The 25311-nt window shown below is 43.5% G+C and overlaps 2 protein-coding genes across 4 annotated transcripts in view; one reads left to right on the top strand and one right to left on the bottom strand.

Moving 5' to 3' along the window:
* The window catches only part of cyfip1 (cytoplasmic FMR1 interacting protein 1), a 26927-nt gene extending 1616 nt beyond the window's left edge, over window positions 1–25311 (bottom strand). Inside the window, exons 1-30 of one of the 3 annotated variants that reach the window (XM_027005632.3) lie at window positions 25089–25311; window positions 20127–20247; window positions 19667–19756; window positions 18989–19066; window positions 18786–18887; window positions 18472–18653; window positions 17669–17765; window positions 17431–17559; window positions 17189–17293; window positions 16874–16965; window positions 16667–16784; window positions 15571–15693; window positions 14017–14142; window positions 13536–13702; window positions 13203–13350; window positions 12203–12356; window positions 11963–12119; window positions 11680–11776; window positions 11022–11098; window positions 10791–10899; window positions 10508–10627; window positions 9916–10115; window positions 8699–8786; window positions 5487–5630; window positions 4922–5012; window positions 4394–4524; window positions 1673–1745; window positions 1240–1334; window positions 701–939; window positions 437–584 (exon numbers count right to left, since the gene is read on the bottom strand). In XM_027005632.3, the coding sequence (XP_026861433.1) occupies window positions 437–584; window positions 701–939; window positions 1240–1334; window positions 1673–1745; window positions 4394–4524; window positions 4922–5012; window positions 5487–5630; window positions 8699–8786; window positions 9916–10115; window positions 10508–10627; window positions 10791–10899; window positions 11022–11098; window positions 11680–11776; window positions 11963–12119; window positions 12203–12356; window positions 13203–13350; window positions 13536–13702; window positions 14017–14142; window positions 15571–15693; window positions 16667–16784; window positions 16874–16965; window positions 17189–17293; window positions 17431–17559; window positions 17669–17765; window positions 18472–18653; window positions 18786–18887; window positions 18989–19066; window positions 19667–19756; window positions 20127–20243 (3597 nt within the window). In that variant the 5' untranslated portion in view covers window positions 20244–20247; window positions 25089–25311. Of the gene's footprint in view, window positions 1–436; window positions 585–700; window positions 940–1239; window positions 1335–1672; window positions 1746–4393; window positions 4525–4921; window positions 5013–5486; window positions 5631–8698; window positions 8787–9915; window positions 10116–10507; window positions 10628–10790; window positions 10900–11021; window positions 11099–11679; window positions 11777–11962; window positions 12120–12202; window positions 12357–13202; window positions 13351–13535; window positions 13703–14016; window positions 14143–15570; window positions 15694–16666; window positions 16785–16873; window positions 16966–17188; window positions 17294–17430; window positions 17560–17668; window positions 17766–18471; window positions 18654–18785; window positions 18888–18988; window positions 19089–19666; window positions 19757–20126; window positions 20248–21390; window positions 21545–25088 lie in introns of those variants that run through there. The other 2 variants (XM_081717288.1, XM_081717289.1) reach the window with 2 other exon arrangements.
* On the top strand, window positions 7310–7966 carry fndc9 (fibronectin type III domain containing 9). Its single transcript, XM_027005636.3, has one exon. It carries the CDS (start codon window positions 7310–7312, stop codon window positions 7964–7966), a length of 657 nt encoding a protein of 218 aa, XP_026861437.2.

The following is a 25311-nucleotide window of genomic DNA, read 5'->3' as shown; positions in this document are numbered from 1 at the left end:
CACCCACTGCTACTTTTTAAAATTTGCACTTTTAAAGTATCCCTACTTCAGATGTAATTATAAAATGCCATGACTGTTTAGGCTTTGCCTATATTATTCACCTTCCTGCTAAGGAGCAGGCAATGAGTCTGTTTAAATGTTGAAAATAATAAAGGTCTGTCATCATGTATTTCATAACTCTACACTCATCCCTTATATGACCTGTTGATATCCCTTATAGTATCAATAAAATTCGCCATTCATTCCTGAAAATCAGTGTTGTTTAATGAAGCCTCTTTGAGGCAACTCCTAAATGCTAAGAACGTCTGTTGAAATCTATTAAGATTTACATATACATAGAGTTTCAGCAGTCAGCTATCTGGTTTGGCAGCACATGCCAGACAGCTAATATTTTAGTACCCTGTTTCTGCTGCAAACAGTATTTAAAATGACTTACCACACTCTTGATGATCTCATCCTTGCCGTCGTGCTTCTGCACCTTCAGCAGATGATAGCTGAAGTCCAGAATGTCGAAGCGTCTCTGCTGGCCAAGTAAGGTGATGATCATGCAGCCTGCCCAGTTCAGCCCATCTCCAAAACACTGCCTGGGGGTGGGTGAGACACAACTGGCCTTTCGAAATGGAACCGCTATTGTGGGATTGTGAGTTCCTCTAGCCCTAGTGGTGAACATATAGGCAGAGTACACTGAGAAGTCACTCACTCCACGGTGAACTCGTGCGCTCCCACGGGGATGCAGTACACAAACTGCATGGCACTCCATAGCCGGTGGAACTCCACACACTCATCCACGTGCATCACACCGTTGCTGGGTAACGGGCCACGCCAGATGGAGTCGTCCAGGAAGGCGCGTATGCGGGTCAGTATGACCTCAAACATGGACAGGCCACAGCACAGCCTCTCTTTGGTCAGCAAGTCTCCCTCGCGAGCAATGGCAATTTGCTAATGACCACAGCAAATGCAGAATTCAAAATAAAGTTCAAAACAAGTATAAATGAAAATTCACACTGCACTGAACATCAAACAGTCCCTCAGATCTCCAAACAAGTGTATCACATTCTTCAGCAACATTCATAGAAACAATACATTTAAATAGTTTAATTTCCTTCTTGCATAAAAAATATGAACAAATTGAAACATTGTATCAGGACTGATCAACATGTTTAGTGTGTTCATTAGTACTGACAGGGAAGTGTTTGAGTAGTGGAGGCCAGGCTGGGCAGGCAGCCATTCCATACCCACCTGTGGAGTTCCAAGACGCTCAATTAAAGGCACCATATGTAGTGCTGAGTACTTGGCCTCCAATCGCTTCATCTTGGCATCAAGCCGCTCGCCCTCTGCACACAGGACAAATCACCATGCTATTTCACAAGATCTCTTGGAAGACACCATTGCACTCTCAAGATGCTACATCATACTCAGCACAAGTTCACTCATCACATTTACATTTATGGCATTTAGCTGATGCTCTTATCCAAAGAAATTGACTAACAATTATGACTGAATGCAACTTAAGCAATTGAAGGTTAAAGGCCTTACTCAGATGCCCAACAGTGGCAACTTGGTTGGGGCTTGAACCGGCAGCTGTTCAAGTAGTAGACAAGTATCCTACCCACTGAGCTACCACTGCCAAACACAGGTACACATGAATATATACAAATACATGTTATATTACCTTTGACATGAACTCTTGGCAGAATATTCTGGAATGGTGCAGCATGCAAAAGGTCGCATACCTCCTCCTGAGACTGCATTGGAGACGGAAGGAAACTTCATTCAGAAACCATTAAAAAAACAAGGGCACAAACAGTAGTAGTGTATGTGGTTAACACTGAAAAGTGCAAACAACAGAAAAAACAAAGCGTGTGACTGGAGTGTGTGTGCGCTGATATCAACACTTATTTTGACACTTATGAACCTTGAGATCAAAGACGTCAAGTTCCTGCCATGACATGTTTTGACAAAGATGTCTAGCCTTAGCAAAGGAATGTTTTGTTTTGCAATAAATAAAATCACCCCTCAGAAAAATGCACAAAAGCATTTTCACATATACAATACAAACTGCAGAAAGTGTTTGGCCAGACTTTGACCTTGGACAGCATGCAGAATCATGGCATCAACAAAATCAAGTGCATTTATGACCAGCTCCACTAGATGGTGCTGTGCTTACGCAAATGTGACGCTGGCTCTCAGCACGTTTGAATACCATTAGAAACGCTATGGGCATTCAGAATGATTCCATAAAGTAATTCAAGTAGAACAGAGAACAGGTGCTGGGTGCAATAATAATCAGAAACAAGCACCCCCCGCAATTATGATGATGGCTGACGATGGCTTTAAGAGCCCTTGAATCCTAAGACGAAATTAACTACGTGACCTGTGAATATTAAGTTGGCTCAAAAGGAACAAATTTGCCCGTAAAAAAGCCATGCACTACACTCTTATGACACTACACTCTTTTGCACCTGCTGTTAAAATGTGCTAAATATGTATAGATGGATATTTTTTGCCACAAATCAGTAATTGGAATGAATATCACATTGTTCTGTGTATGTATTTCCAAAGCAAGAATAGATGTTGGAAGCTTATTCCAATATTTTGGAAGGGAGAAAAGCACTATACCTCATTAGTTTCTCCATTTGTTGAAGAAACAGTGAAGCACCAAATAGTTATTTAATGCTTACATTTCATTGAAACTGAAATGAGTGATTATAATAGCTACCTGACAATTAAAAAATCAGATGAACTTGCGGATGTACACCTGCTGCTGTTCTGTTTGGGTGGGTACCAATAGCCCTGTTTACTTCCTGATAAGTGTCCCCCCCCCAGTCTAACAGGGTTTTCAGAAAACCTTTTACCAGGCTAATATCCAAGTCTTGAAGCAAATGTAATATCTTCAGCTGGCATTATTATTGCCCTGTTTGCTTAGCATTTCCTTTCCATATTTCTTTTCTCAGAGCAATTGTTTCACTTCTCTGAAAGGTAAACGAGCAGGTGTAAATTACAATGAGTGAGTGAGTGAGATAAATGCTTCTTTCTTCACACATCCACAAAAATCATCAAAGATTCTCTAACTGAAACAGCAAGCAGGTTCTGGCCTCAATGTTTCATGCATAGCTGCAACAATTATAGGTCTTGTATCTGCCACGTTTCAGAAGATCAGTATCGAAACACTTCTACTGACTTCCATATGGCGCATTCAGCTTTTTCAAGAGAGATCTTTAAAAAAGTATCTGGCCATAAATGACTAAAATTGGAAATAAAAGTGAAAACTACCCATGAAGATTCTGGGCACTCATTTCCAAATTACATTCAATTACTTTGGCTATGGACTGTGAACAGCTTTGCACTGGCATGGGCCCTTTGAGGTGAGACTTAGAGGCACATAGAGAAGTAGCGGAAGACTTGAAGCTTTACCAAAATGCCCGTTACTGAAGAGAAGTCATTATAAACACTGCTAAAGAAGTCTTAACTGTTGTGGCATCATGCCTGGCTTGAAAATGAAAAAGACTGGCACTTACGCATATGGGTGTCAACAAGAGTCCAGAACCACTGAATATGTGGCACTGTGCCAGCTCTGATATGATGAAGTTATGACACGAATACACCGTTTTCCTAACTAGCACTGAGATGGGCGCTCATAAAAGCTATTTGGTTAACTACAATGCCATTTCCCTCTTCCACTCACAGTGCAAGCAAATCTGATGTGAATTTATGGCTTGTTAACGCAGAAACAGGGAGAACTGCATGGTGTTAAAAATAAATCTAAAACCACAAGCTGGCAACACGAAGCAAAACATTAATGACAACCCTCAGCAGGCTGCAGGTAACCACATATCCCCAAGATCATGCAGGTGGGAAAGAGAGAATGTAGACATCTTTAGACTGTCTTTCTAAGTGTGTGTGCATGTGTGTCCAAAGTATACAAATGTTCTTTTTTCTTCAAGAAAATAATACCGTAAATAATTCTCCGTTTCATACGTCAAAAAAGTCATACTAAGCATCCTAATTCTGGTCTTTCCTTTTCAGAGTGTATGTAGACTTCACTATGTAGACTTCACTGTGTTACGTGTCTTCAGGGGTGTGTGTGGGAGAGAGAAAGGCAGCTGTTCCCTGAGCCTCTAAGACTTCTGCAAAGCTTATTGTCTACTCCATAACAATCCAGTGACAATGCCCTCTGTCATATTGCAACAAAGAGTGTCCAAGTCTAAGTCAAAGCTTCCAGCACAGAGTTGAGGGTAAGTTATGGTGACAGCCTCAGTGCTCAATATCCCGGGCTCAACACACCTCAGAGTAGAATTCAGAAAGTAAAAGGGTAGCTTGGCATGTTAAAGTCAGACTCTCATACTGCTGAGGACTGGCCTGAAACTATAGGGGGTGCGTATAGTGGGCATACCAGGCTCTGCTCACTCAGCAGACAGAAGAGCACAGCGTTGCCCACCTCCCTCAGGTTCTGGAAGCACACAGTCTTCAGCTCGGCATATTCCACAATGTCCTTCAGCTGGTGGTGGAAAAACTCCAGGATACCTATACCAAAGGACACCATCAATGATGACTCCACTAGTACCTATATAATAAAGCTGATTTTTCACTACTCAAACCCACTAAAAGACATATCAAGAGGCTTCTGGTTTTAGGCACAAATCATAACAGTAAGCCCATGATTACATCATACTAAAGAGCCAGGAGACTCTGTGCCACAATCTTGGCAGAAAGGATACTGAGGCCACCTGCCGTTCTCCAAATGAGACAGCGTACTTGGAAATGCACTCCTGTTTTTGTTCGTTTGTTTGCTCTTTCTGTTTGAAGACTAAAGCGGAAGTGCAGGCCATTTTTGTGTTAATTTTCCCAAGGAGAGTACTCCTGAGAGTTCAGCAGGAACCCAGTCCAGTGGGCCAGAAAGGTGGCGCTGTGTTCCACCCACCTGGAGACCCATACTCGTGTCGAGGGAGGCGGCAAATCTTGGGCATCACCTCCATCAGGGTCTTCACATACTGCAGGATGGTGCCCTGCAGCTGCACCAGGGAGAAGAAATGGTCAACCTTCACTCCTCATCCTCAGTGCCCAAGAGATCACAGACATGTAGAACCATATGCTAGGCACCCATGCCATGCATCCATCCAAATATCAGATTAAAGTTACACATGAAGTGGTTGCAAGAGATGAAATAAATTAGGTCACTTATTTCCATCAGTTCTGTTTAGATAAATAGGTCACATTATAGATGGTACATCAAATCTATAAAAACCCTTTCATTGTAGAAAGTGTTCTAGTTTCTCTATTTGTAAATTTTATTTGATATTTGCAGTTTTCCCCTATAGGAACAACAACAACAAAAAAAACACCAGGACATACTGAAGAAAGCAGCCTTGGGAGTTCTGTATTTACCCTTTCTCACTGCCATCCAACCATGGCAGGTACAAACACATGCCTCCACACTCAACATGACATTATAATGAGGCATGCACTCAGACACACTCAGCTCTTACCAGACTCTTGACAACTTTCAACAACTCCTCCATCACCACAGCAATGCCCTGGTATCCCAGAAGTCTGCATACAGCCTTAATGTGAGGTGGTCCCAGGAAGTTCCGGTAAAATCCATAAATACTACTGTATGCTAAATTCAAGGCCTGTATTAGCAAAGAAAAAGATACATTAGCTTAATTAAATTTGACTAATGTATATGTCATTTCATTGTAACAAAATAAGGATTTTGTAACAAAAAAAAAGGCTAGGAAAGAACTGCTAGAGTCCATGTACTCTGGTCTAAGAACCTCAAGGCCCATAATTATTAGCAAATAAAAAGTCATAGCTACAAACTTGGCAATAGACTGTGCTTTACCACTGCACTGTTACTGAGCTTGCTTTGCATCTTCAAAAAATAGAGACTAAAGTCATCAGACAGCAAATAGCTGAACAGCGTGAACATATAACAGAGAACACTATACACACTGCACACCCAGCTAACCAGAGAATGAGTGAGTGAAATATACAGGGAGGAAAACTGATACAAAGACAGCAAGTGCAAGAGAGTGTGCAGGAGGGAGAGAGAGACAATGGAAGGAGTGAATGAGTGAATGAATAAGTGTGTGTCTGGCATGGAGTGGATAATAGTAAAGAGGAAATGTGTTACAAACCAAGTAAATGAGAGATACAGAGAGAGAGAGAGAGAAACACAAGCAGAGTCAGATATAATCCTTTTTACTATTCCATCCAGAGCGCTGATCTCTTGCGTTCCCCCTGCCCCCCCTCCGTAGCAGTGGCGCGCAGCGTGCTATGCTGAGCACAAACAGACCCTGCCACTGTGAGAGGTTTTATAAGCCCAAGTCATGCCAGAGAGAAACAGCTACTGGTCAGCTTCTCTCAGACATCTGGAAGGAGCTGCCAATAACACAAGACGACAAGTCAGACAACAAAACCGCCTTGCTCCAATCCCATCTGTTAAGGTAGGACACTCGTTTTTATATTAGACTTCACTTGTTTGATTTACATCATGCAAATAACTCGTCATGCATATCTAAATGCAGAGGAAGATGTAGGGAAAAATATACAGGAAAACTGCTTGCATACAGTTTGTACATATATAAATGTACAAACATGGAAAAATAGGACTACAAACTATATTTCCAGTAGTACTGACAGTGAAAACAGTCTACATGCATGCATCCCTGTCATGTGTTTCATTATTTCCAGTGAGTGCTGGTGTCATTAGGAGTGTTCTGTTAATACACAGAGAAGCAAAGGGGTAATGATGGATTAGAGATGCATGTTTGACATAAATTCAATATTGTATACTTAAATGCATGTACACATATGCATTACTCAGGTGATAAACATTATGCACAGTTTGACCTTTAGTTGTGTTGTATATTTTTGGGCGTTTGTTGACTTTATACTTCAGAGAAATATCAATGTCTGTTGCTCACAACTGCCATGGTTCTTGGCTAGATAGTAATCCCTGTAATTCCTGTAGCTGAGTGTACAGTGATAGTGGCATAGCTGATTTTCACTGAGACATTCCCAGAGCTGGCAAACTTTAGTATCCAGACCCTAGGAACACTCTGAGTAAAGCTGCTGTTTGACTTGCTTCACAATTGTTTACCTCAACGTCAACATTCACCCCATTCAGCTAAATCTGATAGATGAAAGCTCTGCATACAGATGTTTTCAGAGTTCTGAATGCAGAGTATCCTTATCTGTTCTTCCAGCAGCATTACCTGTAACATTAAACAATTAATCGTACACCCTTCAAGTCCACGAGGGACCACCACTGAACGCTGCGACGCACACTACGAACTCAGAAAACAGCATGGCCATTAGAGTGCACAACATCACAGCCACCTCTGCCATTGTCAGCTGGGCCTCCATGCCAGGCTGTGTGGACACCTTTTACAGCGTGATGTACCATCCTGACTGGAACAGCCTTCTGATGGGCCACGCCCGCAAGAGCTTCATGCAGGAAGACAGGATTCCCGCGAGCCAGACCACAACCCGCCTGGGCAACCTCAGCCCACAGACCTCCTACATCCTCTGCATCACATGCCAGTCGGCCAACCCTAGCAGGGACCAGTGTCAGCTTTTCAGCACCTTGGGTGAGGGCGACCAGATTGGTGGGGGCCACAGGGAGCTGGCCATGGGAGTGTGGCTGGCTAGCACCATCCTGCTTGTAATAATCGCTGTGGTCCTGCTCTGGAGCTGTCTCCATTCCATATATCCCATGTGGAGGCACTCTGCAAGGGCTCAACATTCAGGTTCTGCCCCCCTCAACCAAGCCCTGGACCCCAGAAGTGAATGCATGGGAACGGAGAGGAGAGTGAGTCAGTACATGCTAGATTACAGCGAGGAACCCCAGCAGCCCACTGTGACCGAGAACCCTTTTCACACCAAGCATGAAGGAGGGCCAGTCAATGGACAAAGCCACAAGCGAATGACACCTACTAAAAAACAAAATGGTGGCCCTGAGTGATACATCACCGTCAGTGTGCTCTGAATATTTGTCTCCAACCCTCCAACAAAGATAACAATTGTTTTTCACTAGGGCTACTAAAGTTTTAGCCACAGTTCAGCCATCTTAAGATCACGGGTTCACTTCAACGAAGGCTTGTGAAAACCATCAAGAGGTAGATGAGCTTGTAACCATGATCAATTGTAATTACACTGCAGCAAGCAAATATTCATGCAGCATCTATTAGGACATCAATACCAGTGTCTGAAATGTTCACTATTTCTGTTTGAAGACTCTATTGAGGGTTTATAACATGTTCAAAATGCAAAAATGCTATTAAAATTATCTAAGAAACAAGACTGGAATGATCTTAGAAATCCATTTTCCCAATTCTATGTTCCAGTTAGATCCTAACAGTCAATTTACCATGAATTACCATGATTATTCTGCAAATCAATGAGCTGGAGAAAGGCTACCAGAAACACCACTAAAAACTAAGAGCAAACCCTTTCATGAGATGCTGTCAAGATTTTAATGACTACAGTTGTTTTTCTGACAAAGAAATAAGACCATTATTTTGTCCTTTAACTACATGCATATACCACCTTGACTGGGAGCTATTGTTTTTCAGAGACACATCATGTCTTTCTAATGAAAGGAAGGTCACCAATATGCCATTTGCCTGACATTCTAAGATATTACAGTAATATTCTGTAAGCATGTAAATGTGCATGAGAGGTAAAGCACCCTCACCTTTGAGCCATAAAGGTACTGTGGCTGGGCATTGGGTGGCTTGTCTCGCTGGAACTCCTGTGAGAAGGGCAGCACGGTACGAACAAACCTGCGGGAAGGGATGACCGAGACAGGCCCAGAACAGGGAGGGATTGCCAGTCAGTTTTTGGGCATAACATTTTTGAAGTGAAAAAAACTCTATGGTAGGTAGCCCCCAAGACCAGAGAGAGCAAGAGAAAGAAAATGCTTTTCAATTTACTTTTTGTGTGTCTGCCATCTGAAGTACACTCAGAATATTTTAGTTCTCAGTCTGGACCTCCTCTGTCGTGACCCAGTCTAAGAATAAACGCCACGTTCTCCAGGAAAGTCAGGGAGCTTTGTTTCTAGTGTGAAGCATTCTCCCCTCTACACTAATGGCATTCTTTTATCTTTGCATGACAAAATCTTGTCAGAGGCAGCGGCCCAGCACAATTATTAACAATCCTCTCTGCCAACCCATACAAGCATACAGCCAGTCTCTCCTTACCCATATCCTTCATGAAATTTATGTCAGGACTCTGACCTTGTCCCATCCTACTCTGTCTCTCCTCTAACCTATATCAATAATTACTTCCATTGCTTCTTTCCTTCCACTCTCCGCGGGAGAGGAGCTTCACACTGTGCTCCGTACCCAGAAATCTGAGGGTTTGTGTCAGCTGTGTCAGAACAGTGAAAGTGATGCATGAAAGGCGATGGTTTAGCAGAGGGCAAACACAAACACTCAGAACTCATCTACTGCTGAAAATGCAGAAGGAAAGAAGCAACGGAGTCGTCAGAGAGCAGGTTCTCTCCACCTCCCTCTTCACCTCTACACCAGCTGCCACAAGGAACCCACAAAAGCCCCTCTGATTTTAAGAGGATTCAGGCAAATCCTTCATCTTCTCACCTCTGAGTTCTTTTAAGCAACATCTCTGGCCTGACTTTCTCATCCTGGTTGATTTCAATATGCAGTTCAGTGACTTACCAGGACAAGAGGATGAAGTGTTTCCAGGATAAAAGTGTTAAACTAGACATGAGGCAGATACAATGCAAGTACATACTACTCCATTCTGAGATTAGAACATATTAGACAACAGTAATCCTGTCATATGCAGAGATTATCTTTAACTTTATCTTGCATTACTATTAAGTCTATATATTTCACAAAGTACAATGGAAATTAAGCTCTTTGATTTTCAGGGCGTTTCCAACTGCTGTACCTGTTGGTGGAGCCATTGTAGCAGTAGTTGGGTAGGAAGTCATAGTTGAGTTCCCAGAAGACATGTAGAGTGATCCGGCCGTATGGAGCAGATACGTTGTGGTTGGCCTCACGGAACATGGCATCCATGCTGTCCAATGTCAGGAACTTACTGAGAAGCTTGTGGGTCATCCGATTGATCTCCAACAAGCCTTCCAACTCCTGACAGGAGCACAAGAAGGAGAGGCACCATTAAAGGCTCACAAACTCAATAAAAAGCTAATCAATGAAATTCTGCCAATGACCACACCCATAAACAAATCGCCCCCTAATGATACTCACTTTCCACAGATGAATATGAATAAAAATCTAAAAATTGTCAACATAAAAACTTCAAGCCTTCCAAAATGCATCTGTAACTTCTCTCTAACAAATACAAATCCCGTTCATCACTCAAATCCTTTTCAATCAGACTCTGCTCTGAAGTACACAGCAAAATCACCAGTAAGTACTGTCTCTGCTGTATCATCACTGAATCATCTGCACAATCAAGTTGGCACCGTGGTGAGACACTGAAAAAAATGCAAAGCAATGCGTGTGAAAATGCAACGCACCACAATAGAGGTAAGATCCTCACTCTCGAAGCGGTTAATGGCCAACTCAAGGGACTTGTAGAGGGCAGCAGACACTCTCTGGGTAATGAGGCGGTTCAGGTCAATGGAGCGACCCAAGAGCTGCAGGAGAGAGATACACACGTAAATATATGGAGGACCATCAGTATACTTATACACTATCAACATGCGCACACACGCACACCCCTGATGTGTCACACACACAATCCGCCATAAAACTTGTCAGTCACTAGTATAGCTCTTTAAATACACAAGACCGCCGCACCTGGACGTGTCTCTGCTTGAGCAGGGTCTCGTAGCGGTTGGAGGAAGGCCATGGAATGTTGGCACTCTGGTTCTTACACTCAGCTCGCAGCCTCTTATCCAGGAGCAGACTGCAGAGAGGAAATCAAGCAGTTTCACCATGATACAGGACAACAAAATACATCGTCAGTTAACATGGGCTATTCCAAAACATGATTCATTATTTTTGTTGCCGATTATATTTTTCACCAACCTTCCTGCCAGAATCTTGTAGTAGGCAAAGATTTGGTCAGCAAGTTTGTAGACAAACTGGTCAAAGCATAGGTTCACCTAAAAGTAACGAGAGAACAAAGAAAGGCCAAAATGTAAAGCTGAGAACACAGAGGAGAGAGACATGGAGCAGCTTAATCTTCCTGCTGCTTCACAATCCTGCACTAAACAACATAATGCTCTGCATAATCACCTGTTACTGATGCCTGGAGTGTTTTTACTTCAGTTTTATTAACAAAAAAAGTGATCTCTATTATTATGTTTGCTAAACATGTAGGGAAAAAGTTGTGCACATACATGTGAGTGCATGACAGACAGACAGAAACACACCTCATTTTACATTTACATGGCATTTAGCTGACGCTTTTATCCAAAGCGACTTACAATTATGACTGAGTACAACTTGAGCAACTGAGGCTTAAGGGCCTTGCTCAGGGACCCAACAGTGGTAACTTGGCAGTGGGGCTTGAACCAGCAACCTTCCGATTACAAGTCAAGTACCTTGACCGGTATCTGAGGTTTGACCTGAGTGCTTAGAGATTTGCCATGCAGCCTGAACTTTACAAATGTTAAGAAACAGTTCCAAGTGCCTTTTTGGGAGTGTATTCAGCTACAGGGCATAAAGGGGATGAGGACTTTACCTCTGCCTCAATCTCATCATAGAGGAACTGCTTCTTGAACTTTGTGAGGGCATAGTGTGCACTGTCATTGTACAGGTCCAATGGATACAACACATACCTGGGGATTCAAGAAACAAGAACTCGCTCAAAAATTTCAGATTATGACACAAATCAAACATGATGACTTGCATTTCCTCTGGTTTATCAAACAGAACTTTAAACATTTCACACAAATATTCTTAGCCAACTATCTATCTGAGGACTTAAGGCCTTTCCAAGCAGTGCAGTGTTGAGGTGTGCTTACTCCATCATGGAGGCCTCTTTTGTCTCCAGAATGTGGTCTGTGAGGATCCACGGCATGGACATCTCAATGGGGAACTGGATACGACGGCCCATGGTGAGCTCCAGGAAGAACTCCCTGAACCACAGCTGGGACAGGTCACAGCACTGCTGCAGGGTCTCTGAAACAGGACACACACATCAGGCCACACCCACCTTGTCCCAGCCTGCCGATTGGCTTAGCGGTATTCTGAGCAGTGCTTACCGCTGAAATTTAGCAGGTGGATGTAAAAGAAAGATTCACGGTGGAACTTCTCAATGTCCAGAATAGTGGGGCCCTCCAGGCTGCTGCGTAGGGTCTTTTTACTGCCACTCTTATCCGCTATCAGGGACTCCAGCATGGTCCTCACCATGTACAGCTGTACAAGTTACCAAAGAAATGCTGAACTGGAAAAGTCTATCAACAGGCCATCATTCACTCCAGATAATATCCTCACAGTGGGTAGTTTTGCTGCAGCCTGAGACACAAGGACCCCCCCCCCCCTCCTTATAAGGCATGCAGATGTGGAACAGGTGGGGACAAAGTGTCCATGGAGACAGGATTTTTTAAATCCTGCTCTCTCCACTTCTACCCAAGAGGATCGTATCCCTTCTGGCAGACTCAGTTGAGTGTGCGTGTGCGCGTGCAATACATCAGATATGGTGGCATTTCTGTATTAAAAAAACCTAACATTTCTCTTGCAGGACAGCTTAGTAAGAGCATGACCTACCTTTCAGTCAGCATATGAAAGTGCAATATAAACTGATGACTATCTTTAATGCCCTGTGCGTTGAGCATCTGAGCACAGAGAGTAAATGGAAGATATGTAGCTTGAGGATGGACAAGGTTGCACTTACTCATTACTAAATCCCAGCTGCACAAAGACCAACTGAGATCAAAAAGGAAAGACGGAAGGAATCTGCTCACATACACATGAAGCTATGACTTAGATAGAATCAATATCCCTTTTAGGATTGACAGATAAAGCAGGTCATTAAACTGGAAATTAATGTATCATAGCACATATATTGAGACACAAAGCTCAGATCAGTAAGGGCTCATATTACAGCTCATGTCAGCAACCGTGCCGACACTCAGTATGTTAAGAGGTGGCTGGGATGACGGTAAAACCAGTATAATGTTAGACGTGTGGAGTAAACTACTGCCAAGACTGTTTATAGAAGAAGCACACAGTATGACATGTCATTAACAAGTTAACACATACCTGTGTGCTAGAGGGACCCACAGCACGACGGGGCACTTTGATGTCAAAGCCTCCTTTAGGATCCTTCTCTCCCCGCAGTGCTGGGTCATTGTGGGGCTCTCTTCCTGTCTCCCAGTCACAGATGGTCTTACGGATGGCTTGGAGGACACTACAACAACCATCAAACAACCTTAATAAGAAATCTTTTGCCACTTCTCTGAGTCAAAATAAATTAACTAGACACACTATAGCACACCATATTCTTTCTAGACACTTAACCTTACCACATCTTTTATTCGGTTTTAGTTCTACTCTGCCTGTTCTAAATTATGTTTCTACAGCATTTTGTGGTACCTCTGGATGACATTCTTCTTCTTCTTGATGGCCTGCCGCAGCGGGTCCCGCAGCGTGACCTGGGCGAAGTCCTGCAGGGCAGAGTAGATGGTGTGGCGGATGGCGTGGTTGAACACGCTCTCCATGCGGCCCATCAGTACCTGCAGGCCCTTGATCATGGCTATGACCTGGAGCCAAACAGAGAAGCACCTAGTCAGACGCACACGGAATCACCGCACTGTCTGAACTACGACACCAATTGCAAGCATGACATTATGCTTCAACAGCAATGAATACGCTTTTTGTCGCCCATAGTTATTATTCATTTTAGGTAAAAGTGAGTAGGTTTGAAAGGGAAGGAGGACTGATGCTGGAACAAATGAAGCCATCGCCAGTGTCCTTGGAACTGCAATCTGCCCTGTGGGCCTGTCTGGGAGCAGGCTGGAAGCAAAGCAGTGCCATCAGAACAGGAAGGGTGGAGGACAGGAGCCTTGATGCTCACCTCCACCAGAGCAAACTTCTCCTCGCTGGTGTAGTTGTATCTCGTGGCACGCTCGTACTCCTCAGCATTGTCGGGGCAGTCTTTGTTTGAGTATTTGTCTGTTGGGTGTACCAGCTTCCATGAGTACTGCAAAGGCAACACACTAATATTAATGCATCTTTGAGTAAAGGTCTGTGCTGTGATGAAGACAAGAAGATCAAGTCACCCTATGATGAGAGAATATAATCTCCAATGGGGCACCTTGTGAGACAGTGACTACATTTTTGTCATTTTGGCTGTGTACTCCTGCACTCTGGATTTGAAAGAAAACAACAACAATGAGGTCAGAAGTACAAAGGGGAAGTCCATACACACCAGAGAAACCATAAAGAAATTATAGCCTTTTTAAAAACAGTCCTTCCAGTCTAGGGGAACTAAGCAGAACAAGGGCATTGATTCCTATATGGTTCCCCCAAAACACATGTGAATACCTCTGAACATTACCTGGTATTAAGCAAACATTTTGCATTTTAACTTCTTCCACTGTTTTAATTTCAGCCTAGGCTGGCATACAAGCCAAAGCAACACAAGCTGAGTCTAATGACGTAAAGAGACACTGTCAAAGGGCTTCCATCAGCCAAAGCTGTCACCAGCACAGACACCCAGAAACCGTTCTTCATTACCTTCCCTTTGGCCGATTTGTCATCAAAGTGAAACAACTACTGAAATGAGTGTCTCTCCCTTTACCAGAGCATCCTGGCACTTTCTCTCCATATCCATAGCAACCACAGTCAATATGAGAGGCTTTTTGTCGCCCATAGTTATTATTCATTTTTAGGTAAAAGTGAGTAGGTTTGAAAGGGAAGGAGGACTGATGCTGGAACAAATGAAGCCATCGCCAGTGTCCTTGGAACTGCGATCTGCCCTGTGGGCCTGTCTGGGAGCAGGCTGGAAGCAAAGCAGTGCCATCGCGCACCATGACAGTGTGACTAGATCGGGACTTGCATAAGCCATGCTGATTAAGGAGTGGCCAGCCTAAAGCTTAGCTGTGTGGCTCCACTGTGTGCCAGAGAGTAGTCTCCAATCGGCTGGAGCAAGGACACACGTCATTGTTCTCAAGGACAGAAGGACTTCAAGAGAAAAAGAATGCCTTCACAGGCATTTCCTTGTGCTGGATTACTACTGTGAAGAACTGTTAAGAAGTGCAAGCACTCCTTTGTACTGAAGGCCCCAACACAGGCTCATCTGGGACGCTTCACAAGACTCCTTTGTCAAACATCTGCACCTATAAACTAACATGCTCACTGAAACTGACCAAAGAGTGTTTGTGTGGATCAGAAAATCTCTTTGTGTGCAGAGGTATTAGTTCCCCAATTCAAAGACTGCATGACAAGTCATCCATGCTAACTGGTGCTTGAGACTTACTAGCCCTCCAGCACCCAAGAAAGAAGACATCATCCTATGCTATGTTCCCTCTTGTAGGCTCAGCAGGGCTGGGAGGAGGCGACAGGGGTGAAGAGCAGGGGCACGGAAGGGACTGAGAGCCTGGACGTTAAGGCGCTGGCAGACACTCACCACCTCCATGACTTGGGCGCTCCACTGCGAGAGCAGCTGCAGCCCCTGCAGGGCCAGGTCACACAGCTTCCTGTATTCAGAGTCAGTCTTCTGTGCCTCCTGGCGCCCGGAGCCCGTCACCACCTGTACACACATGCATACGCACACAGAGAAAAGATAGAGAAAGGGGGAGATGCAATAAAGCAGTCACTGTCCGACTGTGTCAATACTACAGCAGAATTATCTTGTTATTAAAAATGATTACTAACCAATTAAACAACACATAAAACTTGGCTCCACTATAACAAAAAGCTAGCAGTGACTTGAGTAGTTGTGACTTAGTAAAAGTAGATGTGCTGCCTGATGACAGAGCAGTTTGTCAGGAGCAGGCATCTCCACTCGTATGAGAAGCAGGGTTATGGCCTTATCTGACAGCCTGCCCAGCCCCAGCCAGTGACAGGGAGGACAAAGCTACAAGCTGTCATACGGAGGCACAGACATATTAGCATGCCACACATCTCAACACACACAGATTCATGCATGCAAAGATGCACGCACATGCCCACACAGATGCACACCTATACTGCTCCCAGTCACACATCACATTTACATTTGAATCTAATTTTATGCTTTTGTTCAAAATCAACAACGCTCAAATGAACTCAAACCCATCCCCCCCCCCCCCCCAAGAATCCCCGAAGGACATGTGATAAGTGGAGACACAATTTAAATTGCACTAGACAATAAATCGTAATTTTTGCAAATAACTGAGTTGGAGTAGGTTGTGCCTGGTGTTTAGAGAAACAATGCTGTTGCCATAACACAGAGATAAAAGCTAATGTTAATGAGACAAAGAACAAGAAGTAGTAGTTAGCACAACCATTTCATCCAAACACTGAATCACTGAGCTAGCTGAGACGGAACAGGAAATGCTGCTATGGGCACACTCACTGCAAACATTCCGTGGAGCCGCAGAGGTGTCCTCCTGCTCCAACTGAGCTATGTGGCATGTTGCCAGGAGTCCCTGAGGCTCAATACTGACAGGCCTACTGCTTCATTAGGAAATGGCTCCAACTACAGATGAACAGATGTGAAACGCAGGAGGCCGGCCACTCACCTCGTTGTTGCTGTAGCGGGCCAGCTCGGAGATGAAGCGCATGTGATCGTCCCGGATCTGAATCATCTGCTCACAGATGTTATACTGAGGACTACTGCCTGTTGTGGTGCAGGACCACCTGAGGGAGGGAGGCAGGAGTTTTGCTAGATGGAGAGGGAGCAGTGAAATGGAGGGTTAGCACATTACGGTTCGAAAGCGTTGTCTTACCTGGACTTGTTTTCTTCAAAGTGAGCGCTGGTTTTGATGTAGCGTGACAGCTCGATCTGCATGTCTCCAAACAGTGGTACTACTTGTAATTGCTGCGCACAAACGGGAAACTTTACACTTTAATATTAAAAATAATATTAGTTGTCATGCTTAGAAAATGCTTATGGTACATAACCATACAAACTTTCCTCCAAGAACATTTGCTATCCATTTAATAATGCTTTGCTGGTATAACTAGGGCAACCTTTGAGCAGAACAGACCCATAACAGGAGAATTAAACTGTACCGGAATACATAATTTGCACACACACAAACCTTGAAAAACTTATCAATCTTTGTGAGGTTGATTCTCTTCTTGGCATCCAGTTTGTAGATGTTGCTGTTGGTACCATCCATCAGATACAGGCCAAAGCCCATCACCTGGAGGACATGGTCAAGAAAAAAAAAAAACCCTACAATCACCTGGCTCAAGACCCCAAGCACTACAGTAATATTAACGCTTTCATTCTTGCTTTGCGTACATGAAAGTTCTGGGCTTTCACTTGTGTGTGTCTTACTTTGAGCAGCATGTGCTTCTCGCTGGGGGTGAGGTACATCTTGTTCTCGTAGTAGTCCACACACAGGTTGACGATGTCAGCCAGCAGTTCTTCATAGCTGTTAATGACCTCGAGCTGCTGCTGGAGGGACTGAAGTACACAGGAAGCCGTTAGCTAACTGCCGAGGCACGACCGGACTTGTCAAACACGCTGACGGGCTCAGCCATGGTGCAGGATGGCGTCCGCTGATTTTGGCTACCTGGGTGATCTTGTTGTGGTTGGCCAGGAACATGGATAAGTTCTGAGACTCCTGAATGGAGGACGGCTCTGACATCTTTCTCAGGAACTGGGCCGCTCTTTCAGAGCGAGGGTAGAAAAAGGGATGAGAGCCGCGTTAAAACAAGTGACAGGTCTCTCCTATGTACTTTTATTACTACTTATAGGCAAATGTAAGGTGGACCTTGAATGCAAGAATAAGCATGAAGAGTGAAATGAAGGAGCAGAAAGAGGGGCAGGACCAGAAGGAGCGAGGGAGGGATTTGATGTGTTTGACCTTTCAGATGACAGCCTTCATAGGTGTTCTGTTCCAAATGAAACTCCCTCTGTCCCTCTTATGCACAAAACACTGAGCTCTCTAAATCTCTTTCTCTCTTACACACACACGTAAATAATATCTTACGACCAAAATCATACCTGGCAAGAAATTCACATAGATTTGGAAGTTCAATGCAATTCGTTAGCAATTTTTATGAGCTGGTGCTATAAGCTTGTCTGAAATGTTAAGCATTTTCCAAAAAGTACAAAATATGCTGCGTAGCTGTTGGTTACCTCAGTGTGTTCAGTAAAAACCTGAGCAGTAGCTTGTCTGCCATCTGCAGGTCAAATACATCAATAGGAAAAACACCTGAAGCATATACGTCAACGTTGGTGACAGCATGAATGGGAGTGTGTGTGAGAGTGGGTGTGTATGCAAGAGAGAGAGAGAATGTATGCGTGAGTCATACTGTTTGTAGGCCAAGTGAGTGTGACATACCGTTTGTAAGCTGAGTGAGTGATACCTACCTTTTGTAGGCCGAGTGGTCATTCTTCACGCTGCACTTCATGTTCTTGAGCTCATCCAGCACGGCAAACATATTAATGAACTTGCCTAGCGTGAGGAGGTACGCCTCGGACACAAAGTCCTTCCTGCGTTCGGCATGACACAGGCGACGTACCTCACTGCAGAAGCGATCGATCGCTGTCCTCTGAGAGAGACACAGAGCGCAAGAGCAAAAGAGGCTCAGACAACAAGTTCAGTGCTCCGTTCCTAAGGAGATTCTGAGTTCCTGTTCCCTGTCTGGTCGTACGTGGATAGCGCCACAAAGTAGAGACGTCACCTGGAAGTACATGAAGTTCATTAGCTTGGTGACCTCAGGCTCCAGCACCTCCACGGTCTTCTCGTAGATCTCCACTCTGTTGGGCTGCTCGTTGCACTTCACCTGAAGGTGGAGAGCTGGCTTAAACATGCCGGCCAAGAACCGCAGTGGAGATGTGAGGAAGTGTGAGCGCTATGGCGAGCCGTCACAGTGGGCTGTGGTACCTGAGGGATGGCTCTGGAGCAGCTCCTCCATGTGTACAGCATCACAGCATACTCCTGCCCCTCCTCCAGCATTTCATTCTGAACACACACAACATAATCTCTATAGCCTCATAAGCACACACACACACACACACACACACACACACACACACACACACACATACATACTTATGCACGCATATCTACTAAACTATTTTTAATGTTCTGAGCAAAGATAATGTACTAATGTCAATAGTAATAACAACACACACCCCCACACCAACACTGCAATCTGGTGCTGGTGATGAGACAGGCCGTATTTGGTTACGCAGACATGTGTGCGACAGGGCAGCCTATTCATTTAAATTAGATCCCAACACAAAGCCTTGTTTGAGGTAATCCTGAACGCTCCCCGACCCCAATTATACCTCACTAACAGAGCACAAACAAGCCCCGCTCTGCTGCACCAGAGCTTGAGAGCACACATTCATCACAGCCCCATTCAGGCTGGCAGCCCTGCAGTCTCTCTCGGGGGCCCTTGGCACCTTTCATTCCTCCAACGAGCTTCTCGGACTGGGCAGCCAGGGCCCGGGTGGTCTGGGGTCTAGCGGACGAGGTGCTGGCGGAGCAGAGTTAATGCACGCAAACGGTCTCGTCCTGGCAGGCAGCGGAGGGCACAAACGAGGCGGCCAGACTCACCATGCTGGAGTGCACCGTGGCCTGCTCAATGTAGCGGGCAATACCCGTCACAAAAGCATTGCGATCCTCAAAGTTCGTGTTGAAGTTGGGCTGTAGATGGAAGAAGGTGTTATCAACAAACAGCATATTAGAGCTGACAAAGTTATCTACAACTACATTTGACTTTTACCCACTAGCATTTTTTTTTAGCTATTGCTGATTCCAATTACCCGATGGCAACAAACTCAGATACTAAAATTTTGTTTAAAATGCTGTAAGAGCCTATTCCTATCTAGATATTTACACATTTAATATAAAAAATTCCCTGCTGGGTATACAGACACTATACAAGCACTAATTTCACACTACACTCCAATACTAAATGTGGCTTCAAGTTCTACCCAAAGCAGGGAAAGTGGGTCACAAACTAGCACGTGGAGCAGCAGCCCCTCATCCACCCAGAGGAGTGGAGGTCTGGCACCTGGTAGATGAGGGAGGAGGGAAGGGGCTCGATGCAAGGCTGCTGGTCTGGGAGCGGCAGCTCCTCTAGCAGGTCCACGTTGGACAGGGCATCCTCCAGAGTCACTGTGGCTGTCATGATTCTGCGAGGGGGACAGGAAAGAAAGCAATGAGACACATTCCAAGTGCCCTTGCCTTATAAGGCACTAGCATCACAGTCGTCACACATAAAACTGTAACACGAACTCAAGGGAACGACAGCATTAAATGAGACCTTTTACAAAGTACAAAAAGAGGAACGTGTAGTTTTAGGTAGCTACGCAGTTCTGTGTAATAAATGTTTACAAATTCAACCTCTATTAGCTACATAGAAGCATTCCTACTAATAAATCAGACTTTACATTACTGTTATGCCAATTATCACAATATAAGAAAACATTTTTATAGTACCAAGCTGTGTGCAACAATAAAACATGATAATGAGCTCAAGTGAATGATTCTCAGAGATAAAGTACGATCTTTTTTAACAGATACAATAAACGGCATGCTTCATTTTCACCTTAAAACTTTATGCTGTCTGCATACTGACAGAAAATAGAACAGTAAAAAAATATAGTTAACATGCTTTACATGGTTAAAGCTTTCCTCAGAAGGCCTCACGAAATGCTAACATGTACCTATACCAATAGGACTGCAGTTCATCTGTACACACATCAGCACAGTACACCCTGTCTGTGAACCTGGATGGACTAAGCAGGCAAAATGTCTTCAATCTCAGGATTTGACTGTAAAGGGCACAAAATCTTCCATGGCTGTAAAGCACAACCTCTCTAAACCTTGTGCCTTAATTAGCTATCTTACAGATTAGCAAACAGAACTGTTTTCATGCAAGCTTGTAAGAGTCACATGAAGGATGTTGCGAACAAATGTCAGTCAACTCCGTCCCCACCCGCAGGACAGGATCCCGTCCATAGAGGTTGTCAAAACGGCATACAAACTGGTCTGGCCACCTTAAACCAAGCATATTAAGCAATCAACTGCACAGTACAGCCTAGTAACCAAGTAATGTCTGGCAGAGCTGTTTATTCAACTGCATTTCTACGCCTCTCCACTGTACACGTAGAATGTCCTCTCATTGCCTCAGAGCAGTATTTTCTCTGAGGCAATACAGGATTCCTTTAGAATCTGCAAGGCTGCCAAATTACCATTAGCTGGTGTCATACATACCCATCAATACCTTGTCATTCATAACAACATTTTTTTGCTTATGCTCCTGAAACACTTACTTCTGTACTTGGAGTTAATAATAGTAGTAAATCCAACCAAGGTTCCCACAGGCCACAGTTTCAAGGAGGAAATGGATTGAAAGAAACAACCTGGCAGTTTAGGCTAGCCTCATTATCTCTGCAGCCGTACCAACCATGACTTCCACCCAAGGGTAACTCTTCCCTATTACCCATTTCCTTTGCTGATAGATGCTAAAGAACATTAGCAAAACAAGTGTCACCACTCACAGCTTTTCTTGATGAAAACAGAACAAACTACTTTGACCACAGTCATATTGAGAAAGGGAAGCTCTCTGCTGCTAACAGCTTCAATGTTCCTCTAAAATCCTGCATAATTTTCTTGCTCTCAAAAAATCAAAAACAAAAAGCTGGTTAACTTGATATTCCTCAAAGCATTATTAAAGATTTACTCTGATCTAAGATTTGGGAATAAAGATATCTGTTCTCAGTTTAGGCTTATTTTGCACTTCATTTCTTTGCACTTTTCTCTCAATCACGAGCTCCTGTAGTCAACCACTGTAACCATTCAACTTATGTTGGCCTCTGAAAGGAAGTTCGGTTTGAGTGTTTCAGAGAATCAGCAACTATCCCATGGGCTTTGCCGCTCCAGTCACACATGCCCCATTACAGGAGTGTTCTGTTATACTGGTGCTGTTTATTGTTGTGGTTTTTGTTGTTGATTACATATATTTACCTCGCAGTGCATACAGATCCTTGTGTCATGCCACAAAAAGGTTCAAACACAAGTTTATGTACTGTTACAGGCCAAACAATTTTCACCAGTTTGAAATGTAATTTACACAAACATCTTATAAGGCTGCTTGCATAAACGATGCATAAACTGCGTAGAATAAAAGCAGGCATCCACAGAGCAAAACACAAGTGATAAAGCTGCACTCTAGCCTAGGAGCTCTTTGCTCCTATATGACTGTGCAGGATTAACGCCCGCAACACTGTGTATGAAAGTGTGACATTTCAGCTTTAATAAATTCAAATAAGAGAGAAAGAAAATTACGACAGACCTAAAAAGCTGTATGAATATGCTATAGGAAGCAGCACGGAACACTACCGCTATTGTGGAAAAAACATTTTAACTTAACCAACAGTAAATGATCCCAAGTGGCTAAAACCCTTCAACAGTTTCACCCTAATCCTAAAACCTATGGCATTAAGTATTTAAGTCTTGCACCTAAAAATGAAATGCAGTCACAGAACATGAATGATTAGTGTTTTAATGTTCTCATTAGAGAATTTTAAATAGAAACCTAATGTCATATAAAGATAGTGACATATAGCCAATGTTTCAGTTCACTAACAAAAATGAGCCTCCAAGACAAATTTCTTGAGATATGCTGCCTGCATTCAGATGTACACAACACAGCTGTACAGCCTGTTGACTACAGCCAAACCACCGCCTGACCTCTATCTCTCTATCCATCTCTCCCTCTCCTTAGTCTCACACTGAGTCTGGCCACTCAAAATACTATTAATCACAATCAGGTTTCTATATTATCAGTATCTATTGGACCAAATCTCAACACAGATTTCAGTGCTTTCAGTGTAACACAGATTTCTCAACCTGTTCAAACTGCATCCAGGTCACTGCTCATAGTGGTGAGATTTTTATTCACTTTTATACTTCAGGGAGTAATGCTGCATCCTAAGACACAGTGACTAGTCTGTGAGGCCTTTATTAAGACCTGAATGTGGCTGCAGCGTGTTGAGGGATGTCTGGCCATGCTTTATGAAGGGTATTTGAGTTGCTGTTTCCAGTGTTAGTTACATTAGGAGGTAGCAGCATTTGTCAGGTACCACAGGAGAGGTAAGAATGGGAAATGAGATCTGTGTGCACACCTGCTTCAGGCAAAAGTATCTGAGCACTTGAGCACTGGAAAAACCCCAAACGATGCTTAACCCTACCTCTGATGTGACCAGCTAGCAATTTTGGGGGTGCGGAGTGGGAGTTATTTACATTTATGACATTTAACTGATGCTTTTATCTAAAGCAACTTACAATTGTTACTGAATACAACTTGAGCAATTGAAGGTTATGGGCCTTGCTCAGGGGCCCAACAGTGGCAGCTTGGTGGTTGTGGGGAACCGACAGCCTTCTGAATACTAGTCAAAAAGCTTAACCACTGAGCTACCACTGCCATCATTGGATCATGTTTCTCTCTCACTCAGTGATGCATCTGAACTTCAAATCAGCCAAATGGTGCAAAATTGGATCAGAAAGCTTCGCCCCAGAAGAAAATCTTTTGATGGAAACTCAGTGCTGCTTAGACTTGGACCTTTTCCCTTATCTCTCACATACCCAAGCAAATCTGATATGCATGTGGTTTGCATTCTCTGCAAACATTTCCTTCAGCATGTAGGTACCTTCACACTTCACACCTACTCATGTAAGGCGCCATCCCACTGCGTGCACACACACACCCACTCACGATACTTTACATTCTCATCTTTGCTTTTCTAACATCATATTGCACTGACAGAAATCAGAGGGCTGAATACTGAATTACTAATATGGCCACTATAAAAACAACTGTTTCACTAAGCAATATTCTAAAGAAGCAACCATTCACAGGGCTTTTCTACGTCTTTTCTAAGTAACTTGCAAATTTGATCAGTTGAAGATGGTTCCATCTCATTCATGACCTTTCTAATATAATACACAGGAACACCAGTTAGATAGTAGATCCATTATATCTGTAGCTCTCCTGTCACCAACACAACTGCTAAGGCTATCCCGAATTACTCTTCCACCCACACAGGAGACAGACATGAACAAAACCATACGTGGTGAGAGTGATCAGATTAAAGGTATGACCCAACATAAATCAAGTCATAGTCTTAATTCCTTGTTTCCACCTAGACCAGTACTCGCAATTCTCATATTCTGAACATTATTTTAAAAAGCAGAAAAAGTCAATCAAACCACAAAACACTTTTAACCGCTTGCCAGTTGTCATCCTTCCCTCAATAATACGTTCTTAGACAAAACACAAATTTCAGGAAGTGTCTAGTTAACTTCAAATTAACTGTTTTTACGCGTGAATTTGGATTTACTTTCATTACATGCAGTTTGTGGCACTGCGCTGTCTTCATTGTGCTACCTCCATAACGAACATTAAAAGTATCAAGTTTAGGTAAATGGTTACTGTATACGCTGTAGTTGCTCAAAATAAATAAATCTCCCTTCTCGCCTCTGATATCGATTAGTACACACGCACCCAAAAGACGCTAAAAAGGGCAAACGGTACACCAACACATACGCACAACGGGTAATTTACGATAGTTTAGAATTCACCTAAATGCAATACCGTTTTCCGTGTTTTTCTCTTTACTGTAAAACTGAAAAGTTTGCAACATAACATTACTGCAGTTCTATTAGCTAGCCAGCCAGTTGGTTTTACCTGGCTTTACCGATCTAAATAAAACACTGCAATTACTCGCCGAGGCCTAACCTGAGCTAACTAGCAGTTTGCCTAAAAGAGTTTCATTTACAAAATCAAACAAATACGATGCTTCTCCTATCCACGAAAAAACATTCAGTAAAATGACCGTTTCAAGAATAAACCAAAACATGCTACCATTTAAGCGCAAGATATATGAGAAACAAAAAAGACAACACCCAAGCCCAGTAGCTAGCTAGAAAAACTTTTCAGATGTGCGAGATGCTAGCATAAACTACCCACCCTTAGTTTTCCAGGGATTAACTAATCCGTTCAGGCTTCTTAAATATCCATGTGCTGGAATCACCACGAAGTTATCCCCCTTCTGATATAGTTGTATTCTCTGTCGTCTCGATGTTATATTTACAATAAAACTTTATGTACCACGATAAATTCCTGCCTTTGCCTATTCTGTTACAGACAGCGAACAGCTCACACTAGGAGTTCCCGTTTTGCTACAGGAAAA

The sequence above is a fragment of the Electrophorus electricus genome, chromosome 7, assembly GCF_041902795.1.
Source record: "Electrophorus electricus isolate QZ-2024a chromosome 7, ASM4190279v1, whole genome shotgun sequence".
Lineage (NCBI taxonomy): Eukaryota > Metazoa > Chordata > Actinopteri > Gymnotiformes > Gymnotidae > Electrophorus > Electrophorus electricus.
This window is presented reverse-complemented; position numbering and strand designations above follow the sequence as displayed.